This window comes from Canis lupus, chromosome 3 (genome assembly GCF_003254725.2).
Source record: "Canis lupus dingo isolate Sandy chromosome 3, ASM325472v2, whole genome shotgun sequence".
NCBI classification, from domain to species: Eukaryota; Metazoa; Chordata; class Mammalia; order Carnivora; family Canidae; genus Canis; species Canis lupus.
In genome coordinates, this window is record NC_064245.1 from 31027209 (window position 1) to 31046828 (window position 19620).

The window sequence follows — 19620 nt, forward strand, 5'->3', positions numbered from 1 at the left end:
TAGAGGAATGTATATAATATATGACCACTTGCATAAGAAAAAATGAGTATACATATGTATATACCTGTTGGACTAGATTGACTGTGGAAAAATTCAGAAGAAACTATAGCCAGGGCTTAGGAAAAAATTGGATGACTGGAGGACAGGGGTAGAGGAGGGGAAAATATTTCTCATATATTTTAATGAGCCTTCTGTATTTTGAACTATATTCATTAATATCCTATTCAAAAATAATTAATTTTAAAAGAAAAACATAGCCCCACCCTCAGAAACCTTAGCCTACAGGAGAGACAGATATATAAGAAATAACAATAATAATATATATTGGGCAAGGTGATAAAATATATACCTAAAAGAAGGGAGAGGTCATTTTTCTCTAGAGTAGTAATGAATGGAAGGAAGGTCAGGGCGCACTTCACGGAGGAGGTTGCTTTGAGGAGTACTAACAGATTAAGGGTTGACTGTTTTTTCCCTCACTCTGAGGAGGAGCAGCAGCAACATAGATATAGATGGAAGACATAACAATCTCCTGAAATCTGTTATATTTACTACTCCAGAACCCAGTGCTAATTCTTGGTATATCTGCTGGCTTCATTTCACCAGCACCTAAGCTATATACATTTCTGACCTGTCCTTCCTCCTTCAGTCCCTCTCTCCTTTCCTCTCCCTATCGGCCCCTTCCTCTCTTTTTCTCTCCCTCTCTCCCTTTTTTTTGTAAGAGAAGGATTTGTATATCAACAAATTATGATTCACTAGCAATTACATAAATTTTTTTATTGGGAAAAGTTGTTATAGGTAAACCCAAACTCTGTTATTAAAAAAGATATCAGAGGGGCATCTGAGTGGCTCAGTGGTTGAGTGTCTGTCTGCCTTTGGCTCAGATTGTGATTCTGGGGTCCTGGGATTCAGTCACCGTGTCAGGCTCCCTGCAGGGAGCCTGCTTCTCCCTCTGCCTGTGTCCCTGCCTCTCTCTTTCTCTGTGTCTTTCATGAATAAATAAATAAAATCTTAAAAAAAGAAGAAATATTAGGGACGCCTGGGTGGTTTAGCGGTTGAGTGTCTGCCTTCGGCTTAGGGCTTGATCTGGGATCAAGTCCCGCAATCCCAGGATAGAGACTGTCATCAGGCTCCCCATGGGAAGCCTGCTTCTCCCTCTGCCTATGTCTTTGCCTCTCTCTCTGTGTCTCTCATGAATAAATAAATAAAATATTTTTTAAAAAGTAAAAGAAATAACAGATGTTGCTTACTTAGAGTTATATGCTAGCACACATTTACAATAATGTACTTTTTCTTTGGATATGCTCACGTGAACAATCTTCCTGTAGGTGGCAGAGTTACTTCTTTTGAACGGAGCTGATCCGTTACTTAAGAGTGACAATGGAAAATGTGCTTTGGATGAGGCCAAAGATTCATGTATGAAGCGCCTCCTTGAGAAATATGTTCCTAAATATCAAAAACATTATCTTACATCAGGTAAGATTAAACTGTGTTATATTTGTTCATTATATTGATAGAGAGTTATAGAAATTGGATTTAGAATTATAGAAATTAAATTTCTTTTCCTAAGTTTTGAGAAGACCCATCCAGGGGTGTCCTTGCTCCATTCATGTAGTAAACCACATGGACTTGTTTGCAAATGCACATAATGGAAAGACGCACTTTTTCCTTCTTGTGCATTGCAAACAGTTAAGTTGAAAATTTTTTGACTGAAAAACATGATATGATGTGAATTATATTTGACTGTATCTTTTTGATAAGTATGACCAGGATTGTTTATTTCCATTTCCATTCCCTAAGAATATTTTCTTATGGCTGTATTTTTACCCTGTCATCTATTATACTGGTAAAAATTGAACTACAAAAGAACTAGATTTATAGTTGTCAATAAGAAGATTATAAGAATGATTTACATGCATGGCGCTTTCTTTATATTCCCCTTAAATTTTTTGATAAGGTCACACATTCCTCTACTCAAAACCTAGTAGTGGCTCTCCATTTAATCTAGAAGAAATGTCAGTATCCTTACAGTGGCCTATAGACCCCTGATCTATAGGGGTCTGATCTATCAGCCAGCCATCCTACCAGTTAACTTCTATCACCCTCTACCTATGGCACTCAACTCCAGTAACACTGGCCTCCTTGCTGTTCCTCCCCCACGTCCTTCAAGTCTTAGTTCAAATGTCATTTCAGGAAGGCCTAGACTATCCTATTTAAAACTGCAACCTAAAACAAAACAAAACAAAACAAAACAAAAGAAACAAAAAACCCCTGCAACCTGCCTCCTTCCCACCCTCACTGTATTAATTATCTATCCCTATGCATCAATTACCCAAAATTTAGCATCTTAAAACAACAAACATTAATTATATCTCACAATTTCTGAGGATAAGAAGTCTGGAAGCCTGGGACGTCTGGGTGGCTCAGCGGTTGAGTGCCTGCCTTCAGCTCAGGACATGATCCTGGAGCCCCGGGATCAAGTCCCGCATCAGGCTTCCTGCAAGGAGCCTACTTCTCCCTGTGCCTGTGTCTCTGCCATTCTCTCTCTGGGTCTCTCATGAATAAATAAATAAAATATTTTTAAAAAAGAAAAAAAGAAGAAGTCTGGAAGCCTTTTAACTGAGTAACCAGTTCTGGATCAGGATCTCTTACAGTTTGCAGCCAGACTATTAGTAAGGGATGGTGAGCTCAAGGCTCAGCTAAGACAGGAAAATCCACTTTCAGGCTCACTCCCATGGTTCTTGGCAGGCCTCAGCTCCCTGATGCTTGCTAACTGGAGGCTTCAGTTACTTGCTGCATGAGCTTTTTCCATAGGCCTGACGTCCTGGCAGCTGGGTCAGAAAGTGATCCAGGAGAGATAATGCACCCAAAACAGAGGGCACAAGCTTCCTATAACTCAATCTTGAAAGTGATATACAACCACTTCTACTATATTCTATTTGTTGTAAGTAAGTCACTAAGTCTGGGAAGTTCTACCTTTTGAAAGGAGGAATATCAAAAACTTTATGAATGTATTTTACAAACTGCCACACTCACTCCGGTCCCTCTTACTCTACTCTACTATTATATTTAACCTTTTACCATAGCACTTAACAGCTTGTAACACATTATATGATTTGTTAATTTTCAGTCTCTCCCCACCAGAATCTAAGCTCCATGAAGGGAAGGACCTTTATTTAGTCTGGTGATGAGTACTAAATGCCTTGTATACAGCAGGCATTCAGTAAATATTTGTTGAGTAAGTAGTGTATTAGTCCTTTTAAACCAAACAAATTCTTTACCTTCAAGAGTTATGTATGTGCTTCATTCACTTTTATTAAGCTATATTTTATTGTATTAATATTTAAAGATTTTCTTTATTTGAGAGAGAAAGAGAGCAAGAGAGAGAGAGCAAGCAGGGGGAGGGAGTGGGAGAAGCAGACTTCCTGCTGAACAGGGAGCCCAATGATGTGGGGCTTTATCCCAGGACCCCAGGATAGTGACCTAAGCTGAAGGCAGTTGCTCAACCAGCTGAGCTACTTAGGCACCCCATTAAACTGTATTTTAATAAAAATATCTCTAAAGAGGTAACTGTTTGAATGTTTGAATGCTTTTGACTAAAGAATAAGACTTGGATCAAAACACCCTGCTTTATAATAAAGAGATAAGTTCATTGCTAACTAAAGGACACCAAGAAGAAATTAATTAATGGTTCTTTTAGAACAAACGACTTCTTCCCCTGTAGCCCATTCTCATCAGAAAATAAGAGGGAGAGGGTCCTTGGGTGGCTCAGTTTGATAAGCATCTGCCTTTGACTCAGGTCATGATCCCATGGTCCTGGGATGGAGCCCTACATAGGGCTTCCTGCTCAGCAGGGAGTCTGCTTTTCCCTCTGCCTTTCACCCCTGTTTGTGATCTCTCTCTCTCTATCTCTCTGTCAAATAAATAAGTAAAATCTAAAAAGAAAAAAAATAAGAGAGACACACTATACTTTGTTGAGGCCAGGTCTATAAAAGCACATTGAGATAGATTATTCATATTTACATTCATTGAGATAGATTATTGCACTCAAATTTATATTTCAAGCTATATGAGAAATTACAGATATTCACTTGAAGGCAAAAGGATGTGTATTTTTACATTTTTGCTTTAATAATCTGCTTAATTGCTTGACTTCTCTGTTTTATGGTAGCATGCATTGTTTTGCTATTCTGAGAGTGGTTTCTCCAGCATTTTAGCCCTTTCTCCAAATCCAGAATCTCCCATTCACCAGTGCCCACTTCTGACAGATTTTTACCCAAGGAGATTTCATTCATGGAAAGGAATCCCAACCCTTTCTTCTTAGGAGTTAGTTCCCACTCTTCCCTTGTAAGGGAATTTACCAAGGTGGTATTATGCTTCATCAAGTGGTTTGAATATTTCTTAAGTTTGAACTTTCAAAATCTGTGATTAATTATCAGCCTACTTATCAGTATAAATGAAGAGGTAATTTACTTAATAATTTACTTAAATAATATCAAACAGTATTTGTTTTTAAATTTCAGTTGAAGAGTTTTTAATTCTAGGAATGATGGATAAAGAACCTTCCTCATGCAATATATATTTGGTGCTTTTCTCTCGAAAAGTATAATACATCTACTTGGTATAGGACAAGAGTTCATTCTTACTAACTTTACAGCCTGGAGTAAATTAGCCCTCTCAATTTTCTCATCTGTAAATGTGGGCTTATAGTATCTATTCTGCTACCTATATATCTGGGATTGTTACTATGAGGATGGGAGTTGATGTATATAAAATACTTCCATACAATATTTTATACATGACAGAGCTTAGGATGACAGAGTGAAAAAAGTTACAGCTACATCACCACCTCAGAATTTACATCTGTGTAGTGATTTTTTTGTTTGTTTTGTTTTGTTTTTAGTTGGTTATACTAAAGCATATAAACTCTTAAAAGAGAGAGGATAAAAGCCCTTTCTTGCTTCCAGATTCTCTTAGGAACCATGCCCAAAATGCTGGTTCCTGTAAAACATTTTTCTGCTCTTTTTAAAAAAGATTTTATTTAGTTATTTGACAGAGACAGAGAGAACTCAAGCAGAGGGAGCAGCAGGCAGATGGAGAGGGAAAAGCAGGCTACCTGCCCTGGGATCCATGGGGCTCAATCCCAGGATCTTGGGGTTATGACCTGAGCCTAGGCAGATGCTTAACCGACTGATCCATCCAGGTGTCCCCTTTTGTATCCTGTTTGTTTGTTTGTTTGTTTGTTTATTTATTTCTACTCTTTTATTTTAGAACCAAAATTAGAAGGCACACAGTCCTTTCTGCTCTTGAAAAATAATAATAACAAAATTAATAATGGAGCACTTTCTTTGTGCCAGTAACTCCTCCAAACTCTTTACATGGATTATCTTATTTAATTTTCATAACAATTCTATAAGATAAGGACTATCACTACTTTCATTTTATGGAGATGAGGTAGAGATATTAAGAAATTTACCCAGAGTGATCCAGCTGCTAAGTAAATGAGTGAGTAAAGATAGAAACTCAGGAGTAGGCTGCAGAGACTGTGCTCCCAGCTCCTTTGCTTCATTGAGGGACATTCTGTATGTCTACTCTCTCTTGTATGAGTTGAATAGGTGAATACTAGGCCTCATTATGCACATTATAATATGATTGCAGTCATGAAAACTATCCCCAAGAAACAAAATGTTCTTTATCCCAGTTATGTCCCTGTTAAAATATTTTTACATTTCTAGTTCACAATGTATTTAAAGAATTCTATATTGTTTACATATCACATCTAAGATGTCCACTCATTTATTCCTTCCCCTATTAAATAGTCATTGAATACCTCCTGTGTGTAAGGCACTGTTTCTAGGTTTTTATCTTCTGTGTCCAAATGTGTATGCAGGTAACTAATTCCACTTCTGGTATTTAAAAGAGACACTAAAGTGCTTTTCTTTTATTATCAGCCAAGGTATATTTTATTCAAACCATCTTTTTTTTCTTACTCAAGAGCAGCCTTTTCATGCCTATGTATTTCACTTTTAAGAGAATGAAGCATTCAAACTAGAACCGTATTAAGCAGACATATTAGGAAATGATAATCCAGTTATTTATGAAAGAATTTAAAAGTAAAATTTCCCTGATTTTCTCATGGCCAAGGACTGATAGGTTTTGGAAATCTAGAGTCTGACTACTGGAGGCTATTTTCTTTGATTTTCTCTTTTGGTTTACAGCTCAAAAGAACAACACTGATTCATTAGACATAGAGGAAGCAAACCAGCACAAGGTATAGCCCTATTTAGCAATAAACATGCTTATAGAATGAACCTGCTGCTTATTTTAAAGATTATCAGAATGGAAAGAAAGATGGCTAAAGCATCTATCAGAAACAGTGACTTCGCCTTTGCTTTTAAGAAATTTTGGAATAATTATATGACAATTAGGGCGTTCTGGGCTGTTAGTTTGGGAAGCAATTGAGTAAATACAGCATGTCTTGGCACACTGGTATATCAGTAGCCATTTCCTTTTTCCTCCTCTTTATGGAGCTGTGAGGTTTATCAACCATGTCGATTTCCTCTGGCCTAAGCACAGGACAGGAATCAAAGGTGTAGATCTATTCCTTCAAATTATATATGGTGGGCGGTTAGTCTTCATCTGGTACTTGGGTTGTGGTGAGTGAGAGGAAATGATGTCCCTGTTTTAATCATACCAACCCACAATGATATTTTCATGAAGATCCGTTTGGGAGCATATTGGTCTCCTTGATGTTAAATCCCTTCTTCTGCCTTACCTATAGTCTGTCATAAATACTAGATGAAAGAACTATCTAATTCTGGCTCTATCTATATAACAATTGAGAGAGGTGTGTGTTTTTCTAAAGCATTCTTGTTTGGTTACACTTAAAGCCCATAAAAATGAAGTAGATTAAATTTTTTATTATGCTTAATAGTATTAATATTGCTAAATATTGGCAAAAACAAATTAAAATGTGAGGCAGAAAATACAGATTAGTACACATAATGAGTCTAAGTCTACTACATTTGCTTTTCTCTCTTAGTCTTCTTTTTTGAAATATTAGGTTGTATATATCCCATCAGGCCCTGTGGTTAGATCAAATCATAAAATTGAGTGGAGTAGTGGTTCGATTTATCAACAATCCTGAATTGAGTATAGAATTAGAGCTGAAAATAAAGCTAACTATATGTTTTGTTTCTTTAGAAACCAAAATTCAGTTCTAAAAATCTCATTGGGTTTGTTCGTGATGAAAATTCCAACAGACAGAAGTCAGAACATGTAGAAGTTGATAAAGGAAGTAAAGAGGGTTTATTTATAAATAAAGAAGTTGTATATGAACATTACCAAAAAGATTCCAAAGACACAAAATTTGGTAAATTCAAGCATAGGCAATCAACTTTTAACGAAATACACTCTACTAGAAGACTCCGAAAGAAGGGTCTCCAGAATATCAAAGGCGTTAATACAAGTATGTCTAAAGATAAAGGAAGAAGAAACACAGGACAGAAAAGAACTCAAGTGGATGATCCAAAACAAGAAATATGCATTCCAAGAAAGGCAAGAGCTGTTTCTTCTTCCAGAAGAATAAACAGATTAGTTACTGGTCAGCCAGATACTCTCCAAGCCTTTGATGACCTTCCAGAAAAGTCACATAAACTTTTTAGCCCAGCTCTGTCAAGCCTGAAAAATGGATTAGGTAACAATATTGAGGCTTGTTTAGTTCCAAAAGAGACACATATCCAGAGCCTGGATTTATCAGATAATCAAGAAATGAAATTCTTAGGATCCACTGACCAAGAAGAAGCTGTTCTTTTCTCAAGACTTTCCTTACAGAAAGAAATCAAGTTACCACTTGTTACTACAGATCAGCAGCCTCACACTCACCAAGAACAACAGCACATTAGCCCTTATAAATCTCCTGAAAACAGTAACCCAGGTAAAAAATGTGAGAACCTTAGTAAGTGGGAAAATTCTTTCGTATCCTTTATAAAGGAAAATTTTAATAATGTTGATGATGATGATTGCTTTACCTCTGAAAAGACTGTAACATGTAAAACAGTGGTGTGTTCTACAGGTTGCAAAAGCCACTGTAATTATAAGGAGAATGTAACAACTAGAAAAGAAATGGATTTTCAACAGTTTGTCCCTTCTGAAGACCATTTTTCACAGGAAAATGAGTTAAAAGTATGCAGTCTAACCATACAACAGGAAGCTGTTAATCTTTCTGATTCAGATAATACAATAGGTCCTGAACAACGTGTTGCCATTTATGAACAATGCAAATGTAAAACTTCTTTTGATCACTCACATGGCAATTCTGAGCATACTTCCCTGGCTTGTCCACGAACATTTTCAACACAGGAAGCTTCAAAGTTGACTAGTCATGTGAAGCTATTCAAAAGGCCTCAAGATTTTAGCTCCAGAGCACCAACTCCTTTAATAGATCAAACAGATATTCATATTGTGGAAAAAGTAAATGAGAGAGAAGACCCTAAAAAGAATTGCAATGATGGAAGCCGGAAAACAAGTTCTTCAAATGGACCTTTATCCACAGTTGTTAATTCTCAAGTAATAGAAACAACTGCAGTAGAAAAAAGGAAACAAGATCTTCCAAAGAGCAAAACCATACATGATACAGTTTTTTATTCCACTGACAATATCAGTAAGGAATTGACCAACATTTCACAACTTAGACAAAAAGAAGAAAAGGAAATTTCTCATAAAGCAGGTATTAGTAGTATTGCTTGATTTGTACATATCTCCTACAGATTTACATATTTTATAGAAATTTGTAACTGAATTTATGCCAAACTGACAAGAATGAGGACATGTGGACTATATGCCAAACTGACAAGAATGAGGACATGTGGACTATAATTTGGGGATGCTGTTAGTTAAGTAATATTGTTTATTTTGAAAATAAACCATTATTATGAAAGACTGTTGCTAAATTGGTATTGACAAGTTAATAAACAGTATATCAATTTTTTTGTTTCTTTTTATTATAGCACTTATTTAGTATCAGTTAACCTAGCATTTCCATAGCAGGAAATTGTTAGCTCTATTGATTTCAGTGATTCTGTGTTCCCGTCAGAATTGCTCCAGCAAACTTTGTTATATAAAAACATTTTTTAAAGATTTTATTTTGAATCTTTTAAGATTTTATTTATTTGACAGAGAAAGAGAGAGCACAAGCAGGGGGAGTAGCAGGCAGAGGGAGAGGGAGAAGCAAGCTCCCCGAGGATCCCATTCTGGGATCAAGCATGACCCAAGCTGAAGGCAGACGCTTAACTGACTGAGCTACCAAGGCACCCCTAAAGATTTTATTTTTAAATAATCTCTCTACCCAACCAGGGCTGTAACTCAAGAGTCTCTACATGCTCTACTGACTGAGCTAGCCAGGTGCCCCTGAAAACATTTTTAAAGGCTTTTATTCCTTAAAAAATAAATAAAATAAAGTAAAATAGAATAGAATAAATCACTCCAGCTAGGAACAGAAACTTGGAATGGTTATGAGTTTTTCTAATCACGTAACCAGTGAGGAGAACTGCAGCACTGATGTTGTAAAATGTTTGTTTTTTTAGATGAGGAATTAACTAGTAATATCAATGGAGATGAAAGCACTATGAGAAATGGTGAGAAAGAAGAAAAAACAGATTCTGAAATTCACATGTCTAATATCCAAGAATGCAAAAAAGTTCAGAATTTCAGAAAAAGACAAAATTTATTGAAAGCTACCCGCAGCCAAGGTTTGTCTTTCTATACGTGTATAGATAAAAGTTGACATGATCAAGCCCAGCAGTATGCTCTACTTTAGGGAATTTCTTAACTTTCAGATTTACTGTTGTTTTTTTTCCCTCATTCAATAAGTTATAAGATTATTTCAGCTATATTTTTTCAGATGGTTTTACAATAAATATAAAGTAAACTACTTGAGAATTTTTTAGTCCTCAGATACATTCTTACCATGTTTCTGCCTGTGACTTCTAATTTGAAATGTTAGAGGAGGTAAGACAGACAGCCAGAATACTGAGTGCATGTGGTGCACCTGAATCGTGCCCGATCCCTTTGATGCTCCAATGAGCCCTTTCACTATAAGGGAAATTAAAGAGTAGCCTCTGGTTTCTTTTGTCAGATGAACGAACTGTGTGTGTTTGGCGGTATGGACAAGTTAACCATATCTCGACAGGTCTTAGAGCTAGTTCTGTGGCTAAGCCAGGCCACTTCAGGTTAAGTAGTAAGGTTTATAAAGGTTAAATGAACTGAAAAGTTTACCTATTATGTATTAGGAAGTAGGAAGACACATTCTCTGTGATCTTGAGCTTCCAGAGACTAAAAAAATAGATCACATATAAAATAACTGAAAGCTGAATATTTCTTAGTTTATTACTTTATTAATAAATATTATTAATACAATTATTAAATATATTACCAATATTTATTAATTAATGAATAAAGTTTAATGCTACTAAGAAGCACTCAGCATTAACCATGGTAAACTTTGTGAAGAAGTTTTTTGTGAAGTTAGTGTGGGTGCTGTTTGTTTCCTTTGCAGTTTCTTCTAGATTGTATTTTAAAATTTCAGTTACGTGCTAAAGAAATATATGATGACAGTTACATGGAGGAATTTTTGACTTTTTGCTCCAAAATGTTTATCATGTGCCTTCCTTCTTTGCTACAACACACCAAGAACTAGGTGAGAAGATTTGTACCATTCATAGTAACAATTATGGGAGAGATTTTTCAGTTCAAACTTGCAAAATACAGGTCTGCTGTTTTGGATATTTCATAATTTTTAAACTAATTTTTTTTCTTAAAGATTTTTATTTATTTATTCATGAGAGACACGGAGAGAGGCAGAGACACAGGCAGAGGGAGAAGCAGGCTCCTGCAGGGAGCCCGATGCAGGACTCGATCCAGGACTCCAGGATCATGCCCTGGGCCGAAGGGAGGTGCTCAGCCGCTGAGCCACCAGGGATCCTGGATATTTCATAATTTTAAAATATATTCTCTATAGATGTATATATAGTATTAAAAATATATAATAGATATGTCTTTATTCTTCTAATAAAAATTCCTGAGTACAAAGTTGTAAGAGCATTGTGATTTTGTCTGGATGTCAATGGAAGGTGGACATGAGGCTGTCAGTCTTTCCTGTGGTTGACATAACTGAAGATTCCATCTTTTAGAGAATAATTCTCTAAACTTTTTACCTCTTGACCTGAAATTATATGCCTAGTTGCTGGCATTTAGGAAATGGAGCAGGGAGCATGTTTTAAGGTTTAATACAGGGGTTCTCAAACCTAATCTTGCATCAGAATCACCTGGAAAGCTTGTTAAAACAGATTGTTGGGCTCCACCCTCAGAAAGTCTGATTCATTAGATGTACTATTAGTATATAATAGTTTCAACATTTTCAAACTTAGCAGTTTAAAACAACACACGTTTTTTATCTCATAGTTGCTGTATATCAGGTATTGGGCATGGCTTAGGCCCATCTTCTGCTCAGGATATGTCATAGGCGACAGTCAGGTTGTGGTCAAGACTAGGGTCTCATCTGAAGGCTCAACCAGGGAAGGATCCATTTTCAAGTTCATTTGGTTGGTGTCAGGATTCAATTCCTTGAGGGTTGTGGCCACCTTGTAGTCATGCTCAGTTTCTTCCTTCATGAGTTGTTCCAGTAAGTCCTCTTGGTTCATCAAAACACGCAAACTGAAGATGATAGAGCAAATTTGCTAGCAAGTAGAAAATTTTACAATCTCTTATAACGTAATCAAATAAGTGAAATACCCTCAATATTGAGGTATTCTTTTGGTTAGAAGCAAATTATTCAAGAGAGGGGATGATTCAGGCCATAATACCAGGAGATGGGGCTCGTTAGGAGTTACCTTAAAGTCTGCCTTCCACAGTAGGCTTGTGAGGTGGGCTGGAGAATTAGCATTTCTAACAAGTTTCCCAGGTCATACACTGCTAATTTGGGACTACATTTGAGGACTATTTATTAAAAATAAATACTCCTTTCTGTTGGATCACACTAATCCTCTACTTTGCCTTCTGTCTCACTCTGAAGCTTTTCTGATGTGGTTTCTACAGAAAATAAACCTTTAGTTTCCTGGCTTGGAGATGGGGACTTTGGGTAAGAGCAATGGTTGCCAGACAATTCAGCGTTGGGTGAAGGGAACTTGGGGTCCCAACTTCTCTCTATAAACTTTCAGTCAATCTCCATATTTTTACCCAGTTCCATGCGCGCTGCCGTTCACCATGCTTGATACCCCCAGGTGCTGGATACAGGGAGATCTTCTTCCTCTAATTATTTTTGCAGGAATTTGGGTTGAGGCATTTCCTCTACTTTATCAAGGCAGTTAACTCTTCTTCATTAGTGATTTTCCAGTTCCCAAAAAGTTATTGAAGTCTTTGTCCTGTGTCCTCTTCTATTTTTTTTATGGTGTTAAAAAAAATCCTTTGCTATCATTTTAGCATGGTTTGGGAAAGAAATTGAGGGGAAAACATGGTCCTTTTTTTTTTTTTTAGATCCAGCTTAATTCTCTAAGTTGTGGTGCAAGGAAAAGATTTTTTAAAGAATCTTTGGGTAATGATGTTGTGTACTGCATGATTTATGAAAGAAAGAATGTAATGGGCCTTGGTTCATTTTTTGGTGTCTTTTGTGTTCAGAAATACACATATTGACATAGATAAGAGCTATAAAGAAGAGTTTTATAAAATCAAAGTTTGTTTTAAGAAAAATTTTATCCATTGTTAAAGGACTATTAAGAGTGAAATGAGGGTAAAATTGAAGCAAGTTTGTTTTAATCAAACTTATGATAGAGTGACTAAGCAGCTGTTAGAATGAATTCAATGTGCTTAGATGCTCTGCAATTCCTTCACAAGTTATATATATATTTTTAAAGATTTATTTATTCATGAGAGACAGACACAGAGAGAGAGAAGCAGAGACACAGGAAGAGAGGAGAAGCAGGCTCCATGAAAGGAGCCCGATGGAGGACTTGATCCCAGATCCGGGGATTACACCCTGAGCAGAAGGCAGACACTCAACTGCTGAGCCACCCAGGTGTCCCTCGCAAGTTGTATTTTAAAACAGCAATAGCAATAATGATGTTGATGTATGTTTTATATAGTGCATCCTACTTAGGATATTTTGAGGAAGTTGCTGTGTATTTTCTAAGCTCCTTTGTAATGATCAGCATTTAGCAGAAAAGTAGTCTCAGTTTTGCTTGGCAAATTTACAGAAATGAAGACAGCTGGGATCAATAAGAGGCGTGCCAGAGGGGAGAGCCGGCTTCATTTGGCTGCCAGAAGAGGAACTTTGTCTCTGGTGAAGGCTCCAATAGAATCTGGAGCAGATGTGAATCTAAAAGACAATGCAGGTTTGGATTCTTGAAATTTTCATTGTGTTTATAACTTGAACTCCCTGAAATCCACATTTCATCCACCCTACCCCAGTTTTGATCCTGGCTGTTAACTTTGAACTGTCTTAATAATATATCATTTAATTAATAGTTAAGTTCATCTTGTTTTTCACCAATTGCTAAAATAACCTCCTCTGAAATAGTTTTTAACTTACATGTGGGAGCATTCAGAGGGAGTATACATATTGGAGAGTAAGGAGAGCTTTATTTAGGTCTTTTCCTTGGAGATCTTAATACTATTCTCTCACTTTGGAGAAAATGTCAGTTTTTTTCCATTTCCCTGTTCCCTCTCTTTCTCCTCTCTTTACACTATTTGTTGTCTCTTTCCTTATTTTTATTTTCAGCCTCCATTTTTAAATTCATCTTCTAATATTTTGCTCAAGCACGAGAAAGTCATATGTGAGGTCTTAACAGAGGGAAAATCTCAAATATTGATTTCAGGCATTGTATGTCATTTTGAAGAGATATGTGACAATGCAGTGATACAGATAGGGAAGGCAGACTTGATCTTATTCTATTTTAATATCTAAGATGAAACAAATTGACATGATTTTTATTTACTCTAGTCCCATTATATTTTATGTTCTGTGAGTCTTCTATTTTGGCACTTGGATCAACCAATCTTTTTGATGAGATTGGTTTGTTTTAAAAATTGAAACATTTTAGGGCCATGGTTTTCAATATTATTTCTTGTAAATACTTAGTATATATATTTGAATCAATATAGGTACTCATTGCAATAGTGCAAATTACCTTAATAATGAAGATACTAAATGAATGTTGGTTTGTAAGCAGCAGCTTGTTTTGTTCTTTTTTCCTTTTTTAGGTTGGACACCACTTCATAAGGCATCTACTAAGAGATCTAATGATAAAATTGTAGAGTTGTTAAAAGCTGGTGCTAATGTTAATTGTGAAAAACTAGGTGGGATTCTTCCCTTACATGATGCTGTTGCCAACAATCATTTAAAGGTAAAATGCACATCAGATTGGGTTCCTATTACTTTTTCTTAGAGAAACAAGTGAAGAAAATGAAGATATTTTAAACTGAGCATTAAAGTGATTCCTCAGGATGCCTGGGTGCCTCAGTAGTTAAGCTTCTCTGCCTTCGGCTCAGGTGGGCTCAAGTCATGATCCCGGAGTCCCAGGATCAAGTCCCACATCAGGCTCCCTGCATGGAGCCTGCTTCTCCCTCTGCCTGTGTCTCTGCCTCTCTCTGTGTGTCTCTCATGAATGAATGAATGAAAAAGTAAATAAATAAATAAAATATTAAAAAAAAGAAGAAGAAGAATATCAGAAAGGGGCACCTGAGTGGCTCTACCAGTTAAATGTCTCACGCTTGATCTCAGCTCAGGTCTTGATCTCAGGGTCATGAGTTCAAGCCCTAGACTGGGCTCCATCCTGGTTATGGAGCCTACTAAAAAAAAAAATAATAATAATAGTAATACCAGATGAGTGGGCTATCATCCAGAGTTTTTTCATTTGTTTTCTCATTGTGTTTTTGATTTATATTTTGCTGATGGTGAATGATGCGGAACATTTTCTTTTTTTTATTATAAATTTTTTTTTTATTGGTGTTTGGAACATTTTCTCATGTGCTTGTTGGCCATGTGTGTCTTCTTTGGTGAAATTTCTGTTCATGTCTTTTGCCCATTTCATGATTGGATTGTTTGTTTCTTTGCTGTTGAGTTTAATAAGTTTTTCATAGGTTTTGAATACTAGCCCTTTATCTGATATGTTGTTTGCAAATATCTTCTCCCATTCTTTAGGTTGTCTTTAGTTTGGTTGACTGTTTCTTTTGCTGTGCAGAAGCTTTTTATCTTGATTAAGCCCCAATAGTTCATTTTTGCTTTTGTTTCCCTTGCCTTCATGGATGTATCTTGCAAGACATTGCTGTGGCCAAGGTCAAAAAGGCTGTTTCCTGTGTTCTCCTCTAGGATTTTGATGGATTCTTATATCACATTTAGATCTTTCATCCATTTGAGTTTATCTTCGTGTCTGGTGTAAGAGAATGATCTAGTTTCATTCTTCTGCACATGGCGGTCCAATATTCCCAGCACCATTTATTGAAGAGACTGTCCTTTTTCCAGTGGATAGTCTTTCCTGCTTTGTCAAATATTAGTTGGTCATAGAGTTGAGGGCCCATTTCTGGGTTCTCTATTCTGTCCCATTGATCAATGTGTCTGTTTTTATGCCAGTACCACACTGTCTTGATGATCACAGCTTTGTAGTACAACCTGAAATCCAGCATTGTGATGCCCCCGGCTCTGGTTTTCTTTTTCAGTATTCCCCTGGCTATGAATAGAAGGGAAGGGAGAAGAAATGGGTAGGAAATATCAGAAAGGGAGACAGAACATAAAAACTCCTAACTCTGGGAAACGAACTAGGGGTGGTGGAAGGGGAGGAGGGCGGGGAGTGGGGGTGAATGGGTGACGGGCACTGAGGGGGGCACTTGACGGGATGAGCACTGGGTGTTATTCTGTATGTTGGCAAATTGAACACCAATAAAAAATAAATTTATTATTTAAAAAAAAAAGTATTCCCTTGGCTATTCGGGGTCTTTTCTGATTCCATACAAATCTTAAGATTATTTGTTCCAAGACTCTGAAGAAAGTCATGGTATTTTGATAGGGATTGCATTAAATGTGTAAATTGCCCTTGGTAACATTGACATTTTCACAATATTACTTCTTCCAATCCATGAGCATGGAATATTTTTTAAAATATTTTATTTATTCATGAGAGACACACAGAGAGAGAGGCAGAGACACAGGCAGAAGGAGAAGCAGGCTCCATGCAGGGAGCCCAATGCGGGACTCAATCCTGGGGTCCAGGATCACGCCCTGGGCTGCAAGCGGCGCTAAACCGCTGTGCCACCGGGGCTGCCCGAGCATGGAATATTTTTCCATCACTTTGTTTCTTCCTCAATTTCTTTCAGAAGTGTTCTGTAGTTTTTAGGGTATAGATCCTTTACCTCTTTGGTTAGATTTATTCCTAGGTATCTTATGCTTTTGGGTGAAATTGTCAATGGGATTTGCTCCTTTATTTCTCTTTCTTCAGTCTCATTGTTAGTGTATAGAAATGCCTCTGATTTCTGGGCATTGATTTTGCCGAATTGCTGTATGAGTTCTAGCAATCTTGGAGTGGCGTCTTTTGGGTTTTCTATGTACACTATCATGTCATCTGTGAAGAGGGAGAGTTTGACTTCTTTTTTGCCAATTGAATGCCTTCTATTTCCTTTTGTTGTCTGACTGCTAGGGCTAGGACTTCTAGTACTATGTTGAATAGCAGTGGTGAGAGTGGACATCCCTGTCTTGTTCCTGATCTTAGGGGAAAGGCTCCCAGTGTTTCCCCATTGAGAATGATATTTGCTGTGGGCTTTTCATAGATGGCTTTTAAGATGTTGAGGAATGTTCCCTCTATCCCTACACTCTGAAGAGTTTTGATCAGGCATGGATGCTGTATTTTGTCAAGTACTTTCTCTGCATCTATTGAGAGGATCATATGGTTCTTGTTTTTTCTCTTGTTGATGTGATCTCTCATGTTGATTGCTTCTCATGCTGAACCAACCTTGCATCCCGGGGATAAATCCCAGTTGGTCATGGTGAATAATCTTAATGTACTGTTGGATCCTATTGGCTAGTTTCTTGTTGAGAATTTTTGCATCTGAGTTCATCAGGGATATTGATCTATAATTCTCCTTTTTGGTGGGGTCTTTGGTTTTGAAATGGAAATATATGGATTTTTTTTTATAATGATGGAATGTTTCTGAGTCATGGTTATAGTAGTGATTACTCCAGTAAAGCTGATTTAAAAAAAAAAAAAAGGCAAGGGGCCTACTTCTTGGTCACCTAATTTTTGTCATGTTCTTTGTTCCTTAGGTCTACCCCATCATGTTACCTGGAACTCTCTCTCAACTATAGCTTTCGCCTTGCCTGCTAAATGCCTTTTTGTGCTGTTGCTATTCTCTTACACTTTTGCCTACGCATGAGCCTTACGGCAACAGCTGTTCAGGGTCCTATTCCATCTGAGCTGAGCTCTCTGTGTCTTCCAAACTAATATATTAAATGAGTCCATGTTAACACATTAAAGGTCAAAGCCTTCCGATAGGAAGGCCTCATCTTAACACACAAAATAGTCATTATTAATATGGTGTAATTTTTAAGTCCAGAAAAGCTTCCTTTGTTAAAGAACAACAACAAAAAAACTACCTTTCTCCCTCCCAAATATATAGTAATGGAAAGAGAATATAAGGAATCTGTATTTTTAAATAATTCCACAGGTGACTTTACTGATAACTCAGGCTTAGAAACTCCTGGATTAATGAGGTACTGCTCACCCCCTCTTTTTATTTTTTAAAGATTTTTATTTATTCATGAGAGACCAGAGAGAGAGAGAGAGAGGCAGAGACACAGGCAGAGGGAGAAGCAGGCTCCATGCAGGGAGCCTGATGTGGGACTTAATCCTGGGTCTCCAGGATCACACCCTGGGCTGAAGGCGGCACCAAACTGCTGAGCCACCCCTGCTGCCCACTCACTCCCTATTTTAAAAAACAAAACAAAATACTTTTACTCAGACTTCACTAAGTTTTTATCAAAAATCTTTCTAGGAGACTTTCTTCATATGCTATTTATTATCCACTGTCCCTCATTACTTAAGTTGGTCTTTTTACTCCTCTAGAGAAAAAGGGGGCTTAGGGGACTTTCATTAAGAATCCATTAGAGGTGGTGGAAGGGGAGGTGGGCGGGGGGTGGGGGTAACTGGGTGGCGGGCACTGAGGTGGGCACTTGACGGGATGAGCACTGGGTGTTATTCTGTATGTTGACAAATTGAACACCAATAAAAATAAATTTATTAAAAAAAGAATCCATTATGAATATGGTATTTGACAGAGGCTCACATTTAGGTCTTATAGGTGATAAAAATGAGGTTCAAATGGTAAATAACTTGCTCAAGGACATAGCTAGTAGGTATCAGGAATGAGTTTTGTACGCTTGATTTTAAAACAAACATATTTTCTCTTAAGCTAATTTCTCTTGTGCGAACTCTGGGCTGATGGGATAAATGAGGGGCTATCCTTATCATCTTCATTGGCCCATTTACTCCTAAATTTCTCTGTTTCTCCATACCTGGACATAAGGAGAAAAGATAAGCCACTAACACAGAGCATAGCTCTATTTTAAACAAAATCCTGACCATGTTTTTCTACTCCGGTTTTTCAGTGATTTGAGTCCCTTACTTGACTCACACAGATGGAATCATTGGCTGTTTTTCACTAGTTGACTTATACCATAGCTAATTAGTAACATCTTTAACTTTGATAATTTACAAACTCCCAATATATAACAGCTTTGAGTTATTCAGAGAAACCTTATTTATGTTAGAAACCATCCCCCACCCAATGTTACAACTTCTTTGACCTCAGTTTCCTCTTCTGTAAGATGATCAGGTTGGAGTAGATTATTTCTAAATTTCCTTTTACCTTTAAGATTCTGTGCATATAATTCACTTATTTAGGACACATAACAAATCTATTCAGATACTATTAGAAGGGTCATTGGATTTAGAAGCTAGCTCATTAAACTTCTTGAACAAGTAACATACCTAAAATATAGTGATGCAGGTTGGAGGAAAGGACAAAGGGCTCTGTTAAAGAGATAGAGTCAGTCTTGTATATCATTCTACCTGTGTGTGCTTCTTAACTGCAATGAAGGCAGCATCTCTGGTATTTTCATGTCATTGTTTGGTTCTTCTTGAGGACAGGACAGGCCAAATCATTAAATTATTTTATAGCTTTCATATCAAATTTAATAAAAAATTTTCTTGGCTAGCATTTGAAACTTCTTTTGATAACTTTTAATACTTTGATAACTTTTAATAGTGGTGTATTATAATGAAAGCAGAAATTATTGATCTTAGGTGTCTGTAGGGATAACTTTGGAAAAATACCTTGTAGGCAGCTGAGATTCTACTACCACATGGAGCAAACCCAAATCAAAAGAATCAAAAACAGAAAACTGCTTTGGATGAAGCAGATAATGAGAAAATGAAAGAGCTACTGATATCTTTTGGTGCAATTGAGACTGATAATAGAAATGAAAGTAATGCTACAGTCACTGGTATGTATGTCAGTATTGCTTGCTATCTTATACAAGTGTATACATACCTCTGCTTAGAAAAATAAATCTTCAGATTTGTA

The 19620-nt window shown here is 36.9% G+C and overlaps 1 protein-coding gene across 9 annotated transcripts in view; it reads left to right on the forward strand.

Moving 5' to 3' along the window:
• ANKRD31 (ankyrin repeat domain 31) overlaps positions 1-19620 on the forward strand; it is a 120597-nt gene that overhangs the window by 58128 nt on the left and 42849 nt on the right. For 6 of the 9 annotated variants that reach the window (XR_003132327.3, XR_003132326.3, XM_025437882.3 and 3 more), the window contains 7 exons: positions 1326-1473; positions 6216-6268; positions 7201-8725; positions 9582-9746; positions 13245-13382; positions 14251-14393; positions 19378-19540. Coding sequence is in view for 7 of the 9 variants with exons in the window: in XM_025437882.3 (XP_025293667.1) it covers positions 1326-1473; positions 6216-6268; positions 7201-8725; positions 9582-9746; positions 13245-13382; positions 14251-14393; positions 19378-19540 (2335 nt within the window). In the remaining 2 variants the exon portion in view is untranslated. The remainder of the gene's footprint in view (positions 1-1325; positions 1474-6215; positions 6269-7200; positions 8726-9581; positions 9747-13244; positions 13383-14250; positions 14394-19377; positions 19541-19620) is intronic. The other 3 variants (XM_025437886.3, XM_025437888.3, XM_025437889.3) reach the window with 3 other exon arrangements.